The 17,340-nt window shown below is 35.9% G+C and overlaps 2 protein-coding genes across 4 annotated transcripts in view; both read right to left on the bottom strand.

The window, feature by feature from the left end:
• The window catches only part of NSRP1 (nuclear speckle splicing regulatory protein 1), a 60,420-nt gene extending 51,833 nt beyond the window's left edge, over positions 1–8,587 (bottom strand). Inside the window, exons 1-2 of one of the 3 annotated variants that reach the window (XM_082443522.1) lie at positions 8,492–8,587; positions 7,195–7,288 (exon numbers count right to left, since the gene is read on the bottom strand). In XM_082443522.1, coding sequence (XP_082299648.1) covers positions 7,195–7,288; positions 8,492–8,511 — 114 coding nt within the window. In that variant the 5' untranslated portion in view covers positions 8,512–8,587. Of the gene's footprint in view, positions 1–7,194; positions 7,289–7,889; positions 8,016–8,491 lie in introns of those variants that run through there. The other 2 variants (XM_082443523.1, XM_082443524.1) reach the window with 2 other exon arrangements.
• A 3,289-nt stretch (positions 8,588–11,876) lies between these two features.
• Positions 11,877–17,340, bottom strand: part of EFCAB5 (EF-hand calcium binding domain 5) — a 136,950-nt gene continuing 131,486 nt past the window's right edge. Inside the window, exon 24 of the mRNA XM_082443395.1 lies at positions 11,877–15,855. Within this exon, the coding sequence (XP_082299521.1) occupies positions 15,662–15,855 (194 nt within the window). The 3' untranslated portion in view covers positions 11,877–15,661. The remainder of the gene's footprint in view (positions 15,856–17,340) is intronic.

Raw genomic sequence — 17,340 nt, 5'->3', positions numbered from 1 at the left:
CAAAACAAACAACCCAACTGAAAAATCAGCAGAAGACCTAAATAGACATTTCTCCGAAGGAGACTTACAGATGGCCCTAGGCACATGAAAAGGTGCTCAACATCACTAATTATTAGAGAAATGCAAATCAAAACTACAATGTGGTACCACTTCATACCAGTCAGAATGGCCATCATTAAAAAATCTACAAATAACAAGTGCTGGAGAGGCTATGGAGAAAAGGGGACCCTCCTACTCTGTTGGTGGGAATGTAAGTTGGTACAGCCACTATGGAAAACAGTATGGAAGTTCCTCAGAAAACTAAAAATAGAACTACCATATGATCCAGCAATCCCACTCCTGGGCATATATATCTGGACAATACTATAATTAGAAAAGGTACATGCACCCCTATGTTCATAGCAGCACTATTCACAAACAGCCAAATGTCCATCAACAGGTGAATGGATAAAGAAGATGTGGTACATATATAAAATGGAATATTACTCAGCCCATAAAAAAGAATGAAATAATGCCATTTGCAGCAACACAGATAGACCTAGAGATTATCATACTAAGCAAAGTAAGTCAGAAAGAGAAAGACAAATACCATATGATATCACTTATATGTGGAATCTCAAATACGATACAAATCAACATATCTACAAAACAAAAACAGGAACTTCCCTGCTGGTCCAGTGGTTAAGACTCTGCACTCCCAATGCAGGGGGCCCGGGTTCAATCCCTGGTCAGGGAACTAGATCGCACATGCTGCAACTAAACATCCCGTATACAGAAATGAAGATCCCACTTGCTGCAACTAAGACCCGGCACAGCCAAATAATTAAATAAATAATAAATATTTTAAAACAAAACCAAAAACAAAAACAGACTCACAGATATAGAGAACAGACTTGTGGTTGCTGGGGGGTGGGGGGGGAGGGAAGGAATGGGAGTTCGGATTAGCAGAGGAAAACTATTATATATAGGATGGATAAACAACAAGGTCCTTCTGTAGGGCACAGGAAACTATATTCAATCCTGTGACAAACCAATGAAAAAGAATAAGAAAAAGAATATATATATGTGTGTAACTGAGTCACTTTGCTGTACAGAAGAAATTAACACAACACTGTAAATCAACTATACTTCAATAAAATTAAAAAAAAAAGAAATAGTAAAAGCAATGAAAATATACCATGAAATCTGGTAATTTGCAAATATTTCTAATTTGGGGGATATACAATTACAGTCATGTATTTTTTAAAGCACTGACTTCCTTCTGTTCTTCAAAAATTATAACAATGAAACAAATACAATTTTGAAAAAAAGAAAAAAGCTCATACTGTCACCAAAAAAACCCAAACCAATTCTCTTTTATTTTCCACTTATATATCCATATAGTTTTGTACAACCATATATACATATTCAATTTTGTAATCTGCTTATTTCATCTTCTTTCATGCTTTTAAATAGTTCCAGTACTCTCTCTCATTATGACTTCTATCAGATTAAATGTGTTATTTCCTTTTATATTTTAATATGATTTGAAAGCTAAGTATCTTACAGGAAATTCTTAAAGTTCACCGTAAATTTTTCTTAAAAATTATTTTTCAATTATAAAAACTATTGTGGAAAATTTAGAAAATACAGAAAAGCATAAAAAACAAAATAACCACTCATAAGTCCACCAAAGACAACTACCATTAATATTCTGAAATGCTCTCTTTTCTCTTTTTTCCTTTCATTTTATTTTATAACAATTCTGTAATATACACTGCACCTCACTTTACTTAGCCATGCTTTCACTGTTGAAAGTTGGACTGGTTCTAAGTTTTTACTATCATAAACAACCCTGAAATAAAGACTTCTGAATACCTATAAATCTTGAATGCAAACTTCTGACAACTTCCTCAGGAGAGAATTTTAGAAGGGAAAATTCTGGCACAGCCTCTGTCTTCTGATTGATACAGTGGGTTAAATATACTTGATTCTTAAAGGATTGATACGAATTGCAAAACTGCCTTCCAAAAAGGGGCAATGATTTACAAGAACAAAATTTTGAATTTCAGAATTTCCCATTTCCCCAAAACCTTGCCATTATCATTTTTTAAAGTATTTTTTAACATAGTAAAAAAAAATGGCAGCTTACTGTTGCCCTAATTTACATTTCTTAGATATACTAAGATTACATATTTTTAATGTTTATTAGATATTTCCATTTCTTCTATATTTCTCTATGTGTTTTCCTTAGTTTTCTGCTGGGGTTTTAATGTTTTTCTTATAGTTTTTGTAACTGTTCTATAGTTTATGAAGATGAAAGCTTAACCTATAAAAGAACTATACCATGGCTTCTGAGTACTCAAAGTGCAATTATCATCATCCACCATTTATCTAACATATTTGATATATACACAAAAAACTAAATTAATGAACTTAAGCTATCTATTTTAACTTAATATTCTCTTTTAAAGAGATCAAGAAGTTTTGCATCTTTATCCAACAGCGACAATTCTCAGGTCGTACGGATCGTACCTCTTCATGGCATATGAATTATACTACAAAACTGGATCTCACAAGATTATTATTATCTAGAAATGAACATTTCAATTGCCAAGACTGAAAGAAAAATTCATTATGTTCTGCAAAATGAGCAAGCATTTATCACGGAGAAATATCTAAAAGGAAGTTCCATGTTTGTCATGCATCATCTATTTTAGTCACTAGCCACTTTATAACACTTGTGAAATACTGGTTGTCACACGTACTTTGGATAATTGTATACATCATGGGTCAGCAAGTTACAGCCAAATCTCAGCCATCCCCACTTTTGTAAATAAAGTTTTATTAGAACACATTTATTAGTCATGCTCATTCATTTACATATTATCTAATGGCTGCTTTCACACTAGGAGATCAAAGTTGACTACTTAGCTTGCCAAGCCTAAAACGTCTACTATCTGGCTCTTTACAATATAGACAGCTAAAACATCTGAGTAAATGATTTTACTCATTCTTGGAAGCCAGCACAAACATTCGGATACTAACTCATGGAGCTCATACTCTAGTACAGTGAAAGACTTGTATGCAAATAACTTATAATACAAGGTATAAAAAGCTAAGTGCTCTAAGAAAGGTAAAGAGTGTTAGAAAAAGAAAGAGTCTTTCCAGTGGGGAAAATCTTGAAGGAAGCAACTTTTGCACTGGGTTTTAAAGGATGGCTATAATTTGGACATATAGGATGGAGAGACTTCCAGTGTGAAGAAAAGTAGAGTTGTGAAAGAAAACAAACATTAACAGTGTACTTCGCATGGAGAAGCACAGTTAGGAGAAAATGCTAATAAGTCCTTTGAAGCCAAAGCATAGGGAAGGCTTTCAATGTCAGAATGAGCAGTTTAGATTTTAAATACAATTAGGTTCAAGAGTAAGGAAGTTAACAGTGATTAGAACTGTGCTTTAGGAAGATCAGTCTATCAGCAGTATTTGAAATGAATTTGAGGACAGAGAGGTGATAAGGAAATTGTTACAAAGCTATAATAATCCATGACAGAAGTAATGAAGGTGGTGGCAATGGGACTGGAAAGAGAGGAGGGACTGGACAAAAATGAAACAAACACACTACTATCTTAGCAAAACCACTCAAACACTTACTATCAGACAGCAGCATTTGGATATAATATAAACCTTACTCATACGGGGTAAAAACTCTTCATCTCCTCTACCTCTGAACAAAATGATAATTGTTTCTATTTAGTTCTGATAATTTCAAAAAGAGGGACTATTTAAATAATAATTTAAAGTGCTGGACTACCACTTTATCCCATTTTTAAACTTACTCTGGATAAAAACACACATTGAAACAGAATTCGTTTGCTAGGGCTCCCTCTGCTTGACCACTGGAATAAAAGTCTGATCTTAAATTTGGGCTCTTAGTTGCTTCTGCTGAATTCCTGAAAATAAGAATAGTTGGATTTGCTTCAGAAGCTCCTCGCCAGGTTTATCAAATGCCCTCCTCAGGAGGGGAAACATAAAATATCTTTCTCTGTATTTTCCAAAACACCAATAATTTTATTGTTTCTTAACTGATTAATATTTAAAGAGAGTTTTAGATTCACTGACATAGAGAAGAGACTTGTGGTTATCAAGGGGGAGGCGGGTGGGAGAGGAATGGATTGGGAGTTTGGGATTAGCAAATGCAAACTATGATATATAGAATGGATAAACAACAAGGTCCTACTGTATAGCACAGGAAACTATATTCAATATCCTGTGATAAGCCATAATGGAAAAGAATATGAAAAAGAATATGTGTGTGTGTGTGTGTGTGTGTGTGTGTGTATATATATATATATATATATATAAACTGAGTCACTTTGCTGTACAGCAGAAATTAACACAACATTGTAAATTAACTATATTTCAATAAAATACATTTTTAAAAAAGAAGAGTTTTGGGCTTCCCTGGTGGCGCAGTGGTTGAGAATCTGCCTGCTAATGCAGGGGACACGGGTTCGAGCCCTGGTCTGGGAAGATCCCACATGCCGCGGAGCAACTAGGTCCGTGAGCCACAACTACTGAGCCTGCGCGTCTGGAGCCTGTGCTCCGCAACAAGAGAGCCCGCGATAGTGAGAGGCCCGCGCACCGTGATGAAGAGTGGCCCCCGCTTGCCGCAACTAGAGAAAGCCCTAGCACAGAAACGAAGACCCAACATAGCAATCAATCAATCAATCAATCAATAAATCTTTAAAAAAAAAAAAAAAAAAGCCTGTGCCTTTAAAAAAAAAAACCATATTAAGATGGTTTAAAAAAAAAAGCATAATTATTAAATAAAAAAAAAAAAGAAGAGTTTTATATTCAAAGCTCACAAACATTTAAATAATATACAAGGATAAGCTGGAATTCACCAGACTGATGTTTTATAGGTAAGGAAATTATTCTAAAGACCGGTTTTCCCTCACAATAAATATTGGGTTGGCCAAAAAGTTTGTTCGGAACTTTTGGGCCAACCCAGTGCTTAAATCCCAAAAAAAAAAAAAAAAAAAGACCGGTTTTATATTCTCTGCTCATTAAGAACTAAACTGCAGCTCCCTGTCAGTTGGCTTCTGGCTGGGTTCTACCAACAGAATACAAAAACAGTATATTGGAAGGTAGGAGAAAGGGAGAAGACGAGGTATTTCTCCCTGCCTTTCTCTCTACCTAAGACTGAATCTCCCAGTGGCTTCAACTCCTTTTGGAAAAGTCCAGTTCCCACCAAGTAACCCTAGCCCCTGGCCTCCAGGCCCAACTCCTACCTGTATCCCTCCATTTATCACTTCTTGCCTTTTACTACTGCTAATCTCTGGGTTGCTTCACCATCTCTTGTAGCTTCTCAAGTCTTCCATCACCCATGTAACCAATTATCTGCATTAAAGTCTCTCTATGTAAAAGGAAGGAGGGTGGGAGGGAGGGACGGAAGAGCAAAGTGGCCCTAGGCCTTTCTTTTCTGACTCTAGTGTACCCACCGTCCAGCTTCCACTAGCCTCATTTCACAATGGAAAAGAAACAGCAATCACAGCAGTAAACTTTCTAGATCACTTGTATAAACCCATCCTTCTCAAACTGGAGTATATGTTGCTTTGCATTACATGGGTATGCCAGGATGATTTATGTGAAACTACAAGATAACCATGTCATATTTTTCTGTTGTGTCTACAGTGATTTTAAAAAATTATTTGTATATTAAAACAAACCACAAGGGTAGTGTCAATTCAACGGGGAAGAGCCTTCAACAAATGGTGTTGGGACAACTGGATATCCATCCACATGCAAAGAGTGAAACTGAACCCCCATCTCATAGCCGTATACAAAAATTAACTCAAAATGGATCATAGATGTAATTTTAGAACTAAAACTACAAAATTCTTAGAAGAAAACATATGCGTAAATCTTTATGACCCTGGATTAAGCAATGGTTTCTTAGGTATGACACCAAAGCAGTAGCAACCTAAGAAAAAAAATATATTGGACTTTCTCAAAATTGAACTTTTGTACTTCAAAGGACATTATCAAGAAAGTGAAAAGATAATTCACAGAATGGGAGAAAATATTTACAAATTACATCTAATAAGCGACTTGTATCTAGAATATATAAAGGAATCTTACAACTCATAACAAAATGACAACCCAATTAAAAACTAGGCAAATGATATGAACAGACATTTCTCTAAAGATGATACATAAATGGCCAATATCTTTGGTCATAAGTAAAATGCAAATCAAAACCACAATGAGATAGTTGTCTGGGGCATAATGTGGGGAAGCAAACTAACTACAAAGGGGTGTGAAAGAACTTTCAGGGAAGAAAGAAATATTCTACAATACATCTTGACTGGGGCGTATGTATTTGTCAAAAGTCACCAACCTCTACACTTAAAATCCATGAGTTTTATATTCAAATTATATGTAAATTATCAACTTTTTAAAAAGTAAGCCATCTAGAGTCTATTTCTTCAACAGAAGAAAAGAAGCAAAGGATCAAATATGTTCAATTACCTAACTATGCTATTATACAATTAGTAAAAACTGAAAGAGAAGTGATTTTTTCTGCCAGAGCAAAGGAAGTACGAAATTGATACAAAGATCTTTTAGAAATACAGAAAATGACTGAAGTATTAAATAAGCACACACTTGGGGGTTTTATAAACTGCTGTAAACTGGGGATTCATAGGAAAACACTGTTTTGGCTGCTAAAACATAAAATGTTCATATTAGATGTCATTATCATCAATGCTAACTTTATACACTACCATATTACAACTGAATAATTACACTTAGCAGACACTGAGTAACCACAAAAGTAGTCTCATAAGAAACTACTTTGCTAATAAAAATTTCTAGGAAACGGGTGACATCTTAATAGCTTATTTCCAGGGATCTTTACAGCAACAGTTTTGTTATATATCAGTATTATTGTCTGAAATTACTCTGTATAACTGCTTAAAAATAACTGAAGTTCATAGCCTTGGGAAAAAAAATCTTAGATTATCCATGTATCACCTACAAAAAAAAAAAAAAAGTAGAGCTTTCTTCTTTATTCTTTTTGATAATTCTGTAAATTATAATGCTACAGATACACTGTATTAACAAATATCTAAAGCAAGCAAAGACATAAAATTCACAAGTTCAATTAAAAAAAAAATTTCCAACAATGCAGTAGAAAAACATAGTTTCCCTTACCTCATCATCATCATCAGAATCATTCCCAAACACTGAAGGTTTTTGCAAAACAGGGTGCAACTGCTGTGCTTTCTTTGGCAAAGTAAGCCCATACCTGCATATTTTTTTTTGAAATAGAAATTACACCATTATATCTAAATGTTAAACAATAATACATCCACTGCCTCTTCCAGACGAAGCTACCAAGTCAAAACATGTCATATAACCTATGAACATAAAACACTGGTTCTGATTTTCAACTATCTAAAAGTTCTAATATGCGCTAAGATTTTATAATTATTACTCTAAGTGATTATTTGTGGGCCAAAATCAAAATACCATTTTAATCAAAGAAGGGAAGTGAATGAAGAGTTCAGAAATGTTTTAGATGGTGAAATGATAGCAAGGTTTTAAAAAGAACATGTTAGTGGGAAGCTCAGTTGATGTCCACTAAAAATAAAAACGCTCTAAATTATCGTTGTGATCTAACAAGAGTCAAGAAAATACTTTTTTTTCTCCTATTGGGTACACAATTTTAAAGAAGTTATTGGATAAAGGTTAATGTCACCCATGAAAATTTTTTAAAAGATTACATTAACTGAGAAACCCAAGTAGCCACGGGGCAAATTGCCATTACACTTTATTAAGCACACTTGCTTTGTCTTGGAGCACCTGAAAGAACCATCCCATCAGATCCAACTCATTTAGTTTCTCACGTTTTGGCCTTTAAGACGCAGAAATCACGGGAAGCCGCATCACAAGCGAGGATTATACATCAAAGATAAAACTTCCAAGAACATATAACATTTGTCTCTTTTGTGGCAACGTATACCCCAATTCCCTATATGCCTACCCTTTTCTGTGACTTCTCAGCACAACGTTCCTAAACCGAGAAGGGAGGGCGGTAATCAGAACTTGACCTGCCAAGTAGAACAAGGCCCTCTAAGAAAGCCAGGAATTGTCTCTCTTCTCATTGCCCCTGAAAGCATCCAACCGGGGAGAAACTCAAGCGCGGGGTAGGAAGCAAGACTGAGGGGCCTCAGACCGAGCTTTTGGAAAATAGAAAAGTCTCGCTCTCTGCCCCTCAGCCTAACTTCCTTTATTTCCTCACAAGTTTCTCCCTCAAACTTCGGGCTTCCATCCTGGAAAATGTGGGGGGGGATGGGAATATATGTTCCTCAGGATTTCTCGCTTTCCCCCATCTCTATCCCTGACGACACAGCCCCTTCACTTCCAGCGCACTTGTACTGCTCGGCCAAAGACACAGTCGCCGTGGTGTCTCGTTCCCCAGCCTAACCCTAACTCCCAGGTCACTCACTGCCTGCCCGGAATCGCCATCTTGCTCCCGTCTCCGCTGAACGTGGCCGACGCCGACGTGACGCTGACGCAGACGCCGACGTCGAACGTGAGCTCTCGCGCGGGTTTGGGCGGCCTAGAACCCGCCTACCGGCTGGGTTCGCGTTTTGTGTTGCTTCCGCACTGCTGGGAGTCTGATGTTTGGCTTTGGGCGTTGTTTTGAAAACCGACAGACTGCCTCGAAATCAGTGGGAAGAAAGGAATGGCAAAATTTTAGGCCAGAGGTTCGCAGAGAGTGGTCCTGGGACCAGCAGAATTGGCATCACCCGGGAATTTGTTAGAAATGCAAACTTTCCGGCTCTGTTCCACATCTACGGAATCAGAAACTCTGGGACGGGGCCCAGAAATCTGAATATTAACGAGCTCTCCAGGTAATTCTGATACTCAAGTTTGAAAACCACTGCCCTAGGCTATCGATTTCTCCCCACCACCACCCCCGAGGTACTCAGTGTGAATATACCTGGCTCAGGGTAATTTGGCAGAAGATGAAAATCTATACGCTAAGTATCTCATTATAGGACAGAAATGATTAATAAAATACCGTGGTACCACTGAGTATAGGAAGTAAAATTATATATGATACTTTTTTTAAAATGCTAGTCACATTTCACCTGTGGACCCACTCATTCTCGGCCCCTTCCAAACTAGTAACAGCAAAGAGATCTTTCGAATTACCGACAGAAGAATGTTAAAATCTCCAGCTGTAATTGTGGATTTGTGTATTTCTCTTTTTACTCCTGTCATGTTTTGTTTCATGTATTTTGAAGTTTTGTTATTAGATATATAAACATGTAGGATTGTTATGTCCTCTTACATTGACCCCTATACCATTAAGAAATGATCCTCTTTATTTTTTATTTATTTTTATCTACTTTATCTGATATTAATATAACCAGCATTGTTAGCATAGTGTATCTTTTCCCATCCTTTTACTTTTAACCTATTTTAATTAGTTTGTGTCTTTATATTTAAAGTGGTTCTCTTGTTGATAGCATATAGTTGGGTCTTGCTTTTTTATCCGGTCTGGCAATTTCTTCCTTTTAACGTGGGTATTTAGAACATTTTCATTAAAGCAGTTATTAGTATAGTTGCAATTTGTTTTCTCTTTTTCCTATCTGTTCTTTGTACTCCTCCCTCCACCTTCCCCTGCCCTTTTGAATTAATCAATAAATTTTTATGACTCTGCTTCAGATTTTTATGCTTCAACTTCTTTGTTGGCTTATTGGCCATACTTTGCTTTTTTTTTTTTTTTTTAAGGTTTTGCTTTAGGGTTTCTGGTACACATCTTTAACTTATCACAGTCTACCTTAAAGTAAGAATAAAGCACTTTCTGTATAGTATAAAAACTTTATAAAAGTATAGTTCCATTTTCCCTCTCTGAGACTTTGTGCTATATTTGTCACACATTTTACTTCTACCTATGTTATAAATGCACAATAAATTATCATTTTTGCTTTAAACAGTCAATTATCTTTTAAAAATATTTTTAAATAAGAAAAATGTTATGTTTATCCACATATTTACCATTTCCCGTGGCTGCGTATCTTTGTGAAGATCCAGATTTCTTTTTTTTTTTTTCTTTTTAGCAGGAAGGGGTGGGGTAGTGGGAGGAGGAATTGGATGGTCAAAGGGTACAAACTTCCAGTTATAAGATAAAGTATTAGGATGTAATGTACAACATGATTAATAAAGTTGACATTGCTGTATGTTATATATGAAAGTTGTTAAGAGGGTAAATCCTAAGAGTTCTCATCACAAGGAAAAATATTTTTTCTTTTTCTTTTGTATCTATATGAAATGATGGATGTTCACTAAATTTACTGTAATCATTTCATGATGTATGTAAGTCAAATTATTATGCTGTACACCATAAACTTATACAGTGCTGTATGTTAATTATATCTTAATAAAACTGGAAGAAATAAAGTTGAAAGAAAACGCAAAAGAATCCACAGGCACACGTTCTATTAGCTGTCAGAACGATGACATCATCACACATCATGAAGCCTCTGGAAAGTTCAACTGCACACTGGTGTGAGGATGAGTGAAAAAGGCAAATGATGTCATAATATTGTTAGAAATATAGTTTTGACCTGGAAAATCCCAGAAGTGTTTTAGGGACCTTGGGAGTCCACAGACCACATTTTGAGATCCACTCTTCTAAATGCATTAATGCTGAGATATATTATTAAAGGAATTATATAGCTTTTCATATAGGAATATGCTGAATGTCTTTTTTTCCCCCAAAGTGATTAGGGTAAGGCTAGATAGAAGCCAAATATGAAATCTGCTTGGGGCACAGTGAAATAAGAGGGAAAAAATATATATACATATATAGACACATATATTGGTTTCTGCCCCAGATTCCCGGTACAGAGCTCCTAACCTTTGTGATTTCCTGAGTAATTAGAGCACTAAGAGCAACTGTTGTTTTGATACTTGGTCTTTGACCCTAGTTCCTGGTTCCCTGGGTGATAGGGGTTATTTTGTTCCAATGAGGTAACTCTTGGTGGGCTTCTGGATAGCATCAGCATGGGGGCTAGTCACCAGAGAGACCACACTATAACTAGAAGCTTGGAACTTTCTACCCCACCTCCCATCCTCCGGGAAGAAGAGAGAGGTTTTAAACCAGATTAATGATCCATCATGCCTACATAATGAAGCCTCCATAAACAACCCAAAAGTATGGAATTCTAAGAGCTTCCAGGTTGGTGAACATATCCACCTGCCCAGAGGGTGGTACACCCCAACTTCATGAGGACAGAAGTGCCCTTCCTGACCTTACCTATGTATCTCTATCTGGTTGTTTATATGTATACTTTATCATATCCCTTATATAATAAATAGGTCAATGTAAAAAGAAAAGAAAAATATTATGTTTATTCACGTATTTACCATTTCCACTGTCTCCATATCTTTGTGTAGAACCAGATTTCTATTTAGTATAAGCATCTTTTTTTTAAACAGCTTTATTGAGACATTATTCACATACGATGCAATTCACCCGTTTAAAGCATACAATTCAGGACTTCCCTGGCGGTCCAGTGGTTAAGACTCCACGCTTCCACTGCAGGGGTCATGGGTTCAATACCTGGTACCGGAACTAAGATCCCGTACGCCATGCCATGCAGCCAAAAAAAAAAAATTAAAACAAAACAAAACCGTACAATTCAATGGTTTTTAATATATTCAGAGAGTTGTGCTACCATCATCACAAGCAATTTTAGGATACTTTCAATACCCAGAAAAAAAACCATGTACCCATTAGTCACTCCCATTTACCGCCCCCGCAACAGCAGGCAACCAGTAATCTACTTCTGTTCTCTATGGACCTGCAGTCCTATTAGTTTTTTTTTTTTTTTTTTTTTTTTAATTTTTTTATTTATTTATTTTTTATTTATGGCTGTGTTGGGTCTTCGTTTCTGTGCGAGGGCTTTCTCTAGTTGTGGCAAGTGGGGGCCACTCTTCATCGCGATGCGCGAGCCTCTCACTATCGCGGCCTCTCTTGTTGCGGAGCACAGGCTCCAGACGCGCAGGCTCAGTAGTTGTGGCACATGGGCTTAGTTGCTCCGTGGCATGTGGGATCTTCCCAGACCAGGACTCGAACTCGTGTGCCCTGCATTGGCAGGCAGATTCTCAACCACTGCGCCACCAGGGAAGCCCCCCTATTAGTTTTTGCTGTGTGTATTTTGGAACTATGTTGTTAGGTGTGTAACTATTTAAGATTTTTGTGTCTTCTTAATTAATTGACCCTTTTTTCATTATGGAATGACCTTTATCACAGTAATATTCTTTGCTCTGAAATCTACTTTGTCTGATATCTTTATAGTCACTCCAGCCACTCCAAAAGTTTTCTTTTGACATGAACGCCAGGGAAAGCAAAAAGATGTTCAGGAAAGGAAAATAATTGTAACTTACTAAATAGCTAAGCCCTAAATAGCATACATGATCATGATAATGCAAACACTGAATATCCAGCTATTCTGATCTAAATTACTATGTAATTATATTGGGAAGAAGGAAGGAGTGGGAAATTGTATGTGTTTGTGTGTGTGTGGATGCACACACCGGGGAAGGAGCTAAATCTTTGTATTGCATACTGGGAGGTTAATAAATATTGCCTAATTCAGGAAAAAACAAAAAAAGTAGTCACACAGCGTGTTATTTTGCAATATGGAGGCACATGTCAAAACTACAGCCAGAATAGGGGTTGGAAAACTTTTTAAGCAAAGGGTTAGATAGTAAATATTTAGGCTTTATGGGTCATAAGTCTCTGTGGCAGCTACTCAGCTCTGCCCAGTGGTATGAAAGCAGTCATAGACAATATGGGCATGGCTTTTCCAACAAAACTTTATCATGACAGGCAACTAGCCAGATTTAGCTTGTGGGCTGTTTATTAACTCCTGAGATAAAAGAACTGAAAGTAGGTGACTCAGAAACAAGGAAAATAGGGGTGAGGTTGAGCTGGGAAATGCTCTGGTCTTGATAGACCTTGTATGACAGAAGGACTCTTTAAACTATGAGCATGTGTTACTTTGCTTAAAATAAAAAGAATCGATAAAGGGTAAAAATAAAGCCTCCTGCCTGGGCTGTCTGCCTCTTACTTATAGAGACTGGATAGGAAATTAGTTACACAAAGTTATCCAGCTCGATATCCTATATAATGCAAGCTTCTGTATTCTCCCATTGCCTTTAAGCTCAGGCAGTAGGTTGAGGAGAGGTAAAATATGGTTAATGACTAGGAGATGGAACACCCACCAAGAGGAATTACAATGCCTACAGAGAAAGACATAGGCAATATTTAATTAATTGATCTTGCCTGCTGAGAAGTCTTTATAATAAGGTCATGGAAGGGAGAGTAGGAACATAGAGTTGAGGATGTAGGGTGGGGTTAGGTGGGAGTGGCATTGCATAAAACCTTACAGAAGAGGAATGAAAATTCCCTAAATTACCTGCAGAGGGTCTTCTGAGTCCGTAGATTGGGGATGTCTGTGGAAGTTAAGGGCAGCTGGTTGCCTGATCACATTTAGATTATGAAGGAATGGGAAGTCAGTCACAAAAGACCACATAATGTATGATTCCTTTTATATAAAATATCCAGAACAGGCAAACCCATAGAGAAAGCAAGGTTAGTAGTTCCCTAGGGCTGGGGTGAGGAAAAATGGGGAGTGATTGCTAATAGGTATGGAGTTTTTATGGGGGTGATGAAAATGTTCTGAAATTGATTGTTGTAAATGGTTGAACAATTTTGTGAATATACTAAAAAGCATTTTCATTAAGTATGTGAATTGTATAATATATGTGTTATATTTCAATAAAGCTGTTAAAAGAGCCAATAGGAGCTTTTCTGAGATTCCAATATCATTGTCTTGAAATCTTACGTTGTTTCTGGACCATGGAAAGCTATAATTATAAAGGAAAGTGGTCTGGATGGTCTACACCATGCAGTGTCATTGTTACCTATAAACTATGGAGAAAGAGCTAATAAAAAATCCAATTAATCAAGTCTAAGCTTCTGAAGTATATGTAAATACAAATAAATCAATAAATCTATTGAGTCAAATAAATAGGTTTAAATATAAACCTACATCTAAATTTTTGTCAAGTATACATAACATCCTCTTCACTAAAAGAGTAAACTCCTGGTGTTAAGGGATAGGATTTTACTTGAACGATAGTTAGATAAATTCAACCCTGTTGGTTGCTTAATTTTAAAGTAGTTTCCAAAAGACTAATAGCATAGTCTTTAGCCTAGTAAAGTCTGGAAAGTGTTGGTGAGATGTCTGGAATGCTGGCAAGAGCAATAAAACAGAAATTAGGACATGTGGGTGCCTCTTACTAGCTATTGTGACCTAAATAACTCACTCTTTGAGCCTATTTCCTTGGTTATAAAATGGGCATAGTATTGTAATATCGAGACTGCCACCTTACACGTTATGAGGAGGATCAAATGAGCTAGTATGTGAAAATGCTGATACTTCAAAAAAGTTAAAATGCCATGCAAGTGTGTGATAATTTATCATTAACCTGGATGCCATTTAGTTAACTCCCATGATAATGGTTAAACAGGTGGCAGTCTGCAAAAATTTCCCCTCCTTGCTGCCTAAAATGCCATTTGTATTCACAGTGGACTCTTTATAAGCTTGATCTGAAGCCATCACGATATGTGGCTATCAGTTTAATATCTTCAAGAACATTGTTCCTAGAAATGTTGCTGCAAATGCCCTGAAAAGACCACTTCCAAATATGAAACAGGCTTTTAGGTTAAAACTGGGCATGCGATCATCCAAGAGATGAGGACTGGTAATAACACTGCCATCTTATCAGAAAAGGTTAAAAAGGGACCTCCAATCTCAAAATATAAGATGTTTGGAACACATCACATTTTGTCAACCAAATAAAGAAAATGAAGTTTAATTTCCCAAAATTTTATTAAAAATGGACTCTGTCATCAGATATCTTATTGCAAAGATGAAATCTCACAAAAGAGCAGTAAAGTTTGCTGTAGTAAGAAGCTTTAAATAAATATAAATTCTTTTTGCAGTTCTTGAACTTGAGAGGATTTTGTTATTTAAAAAAAGTGTTTTCTTTTTTCCATAAGTCATGGACAAACATTTTCCCAGAATTTCTATTCATTGAAATAACTTTTAAGTTGTTAAGGTAAGTAGGGGTGGGGGGTGGAGATGGGGATGGGGAGGAAGTGGTGCTCATATAAGTCTTTCAAAAATTAAAAAAAAATTCCCAGTCCATCTCTTAAAATCTTTATTACTTGGTGCTCTTTTGATGTAAAAACTGCCAGTTTTTCTAAATCCTCAGTCTTTCTTCACTTGGACCTTAAAAAAATTAAAATAACTCTGCCCAACGAACCATAATAGTCCCATGCCAGATACAATGCTAAAACTAAAAGGAAACTTTAAAATATATTCTATAACATACATTTGGTTATGGCTACCTTAACTGGATATTTTTTAGATCAAATTTCTCCTTAGGTAGCACTTTTGGTTTTATAAGGCGCTGAGATAAATGTCTAGGAGAAGAATATGTTTATGTGGCACTCCTCTCCAAATGAAAATATTTTATAGTTAACAAAACTGAACATGACAAAAATACCCTAAATACAGTAGCAATTCCATTAGCATTTCCCTAGCAAGCTTCCCCCTGGCATTTTTGCATACACATAGGAGTTAGTCTTGGATGGCAACGGGGGTGAAATGGCACTATTTATTTTTTTGTTCAGCTTCATAAGAGCTGAACAGATGTGTGCCCAGTGGTATAAGTATTCGATAGCAGTATTACCAAATTTCCATACTTCAATTCGAGAATGATCTGCACCAAGAAAAAAAAAAAGTGTGAATAGTTTTGTACTTTTATTACTAAAATATATTTTAATACTAAAATATAAAATATAAATTATGACAAAAGTTCATTAGATATATTTTGAGTCAAAACCATAGCAGAATCTTGTTTAAATATGTAATTATAGGAAAATGGATAAATAAATTTCCTTATATTCATATAATGGAATACTACACAGCATTTAACAATTAAAGAACTAGAGCTACATATACCATTGTGGATAAATCTCAAAAACATACTGTTGAGAACAATAAGTTGTAGAATAGTATGTCCTTTTGGATATAGTTAAAAACAATTTTAAAACCTGAAAAATAATATTATATTGTTTATGGATTCATAGGCATGTAGTAAAAGTAAGAAATCATGATGAAACTGATAAACACCAAATTCATAATAATATTAGCTCTAGGGAGGAAGAGAAGAGAATGGCGTCAGGGAGGGGTATACAAAGTCTCAACTGTTCCTATAATGTTTTCTTTCTTTAAGAAAGTCTGACTCAACCACGCATAATGTTAAGGTTGGATATAGAATATGGCTCCATAATGACTACACAGGTGTTAGTCTCTAACTTCTGTGTTTGAAATATTTCCTAATTAAAAACTATTTTTAAACATAAAATCACTGCACACCAAAACATTTCATTTGTTAGACTGCTAATTATTAAGCTGCCATTCGTAAAAGTTACTTTTTCCCAGGAGTCAGTCAGTGACTAATATTCAGATAGAATGGTCCAATGGAAAGAGAATATACTTTAAAGTTGAAAGGATCTGATCTTGGCTGTACCCCAACTAGTTTTGTGACCTTGAAAAAAGTCACTTAATTGCTCTGAGCCTGTTTCTTCTTCCAAAAAACAGAGATAACTCAGAATTGCTATGAGGATTAATGAGAAAAGATATGCAAAACTCTGTCACAGAGTAGTTGCTCAAAAAAATGTTAATTACCTTCCTTCTTTCAGGTGCCTTCTACCCTCAGGTCTATGTTTTACTCATTTTTGTTACTTCTAGTGTCTAATACAGTTCCTAACCCAATAAATGTTTGCTGATTTGAGTTGAATCAAACTATTAAGTGATACTTATAATTGAATAAGAGGTTTTAAATGTTGTCTTCTATACAGTAGCTCATTAACAACACTGACAATTATGTCACTTATGGATATCTATTAGGATGACAAAACAGAACATATATTATTTCCCTATCTTCTATCAACATGAAGGAACAAATTTCCCTGAATTTGGCTTAGACTTTCTATAGTTTTGAAGGCATCACTACCACAAAAGGTACAATGTGGGACAGGAAAGGCACATAAAATATGGAAAACATACTTGTCTCATTTTTATTTGAAGCTCACTTTAAAACACGTGGGTACAATTTTCTAAAATTCTGTTTTAACACACGCACGCACACACACAGAGGTACTGTCTTCTCTCAGTTGTAGGTGTTTAATAAATGTTGATT

This window comes from Balaenoptera physalus, assembly GCF_965194825.1.
Source record: "Balaenoptera physalus genome assembly, chromosome: 20".
Classification (NCBI taxonomy): domain Eukaryota; kingdom Metazoa; phylum Chordata; class Mammalia; order Artiodactyla; family Balaenopteridae; genus Balaenoptera; species Balaenoptera physalus.
Note: the sequence above shows the minus strand (reverse complement) of the source record. Positions and strands in the feature narration are given on the sequence as shown.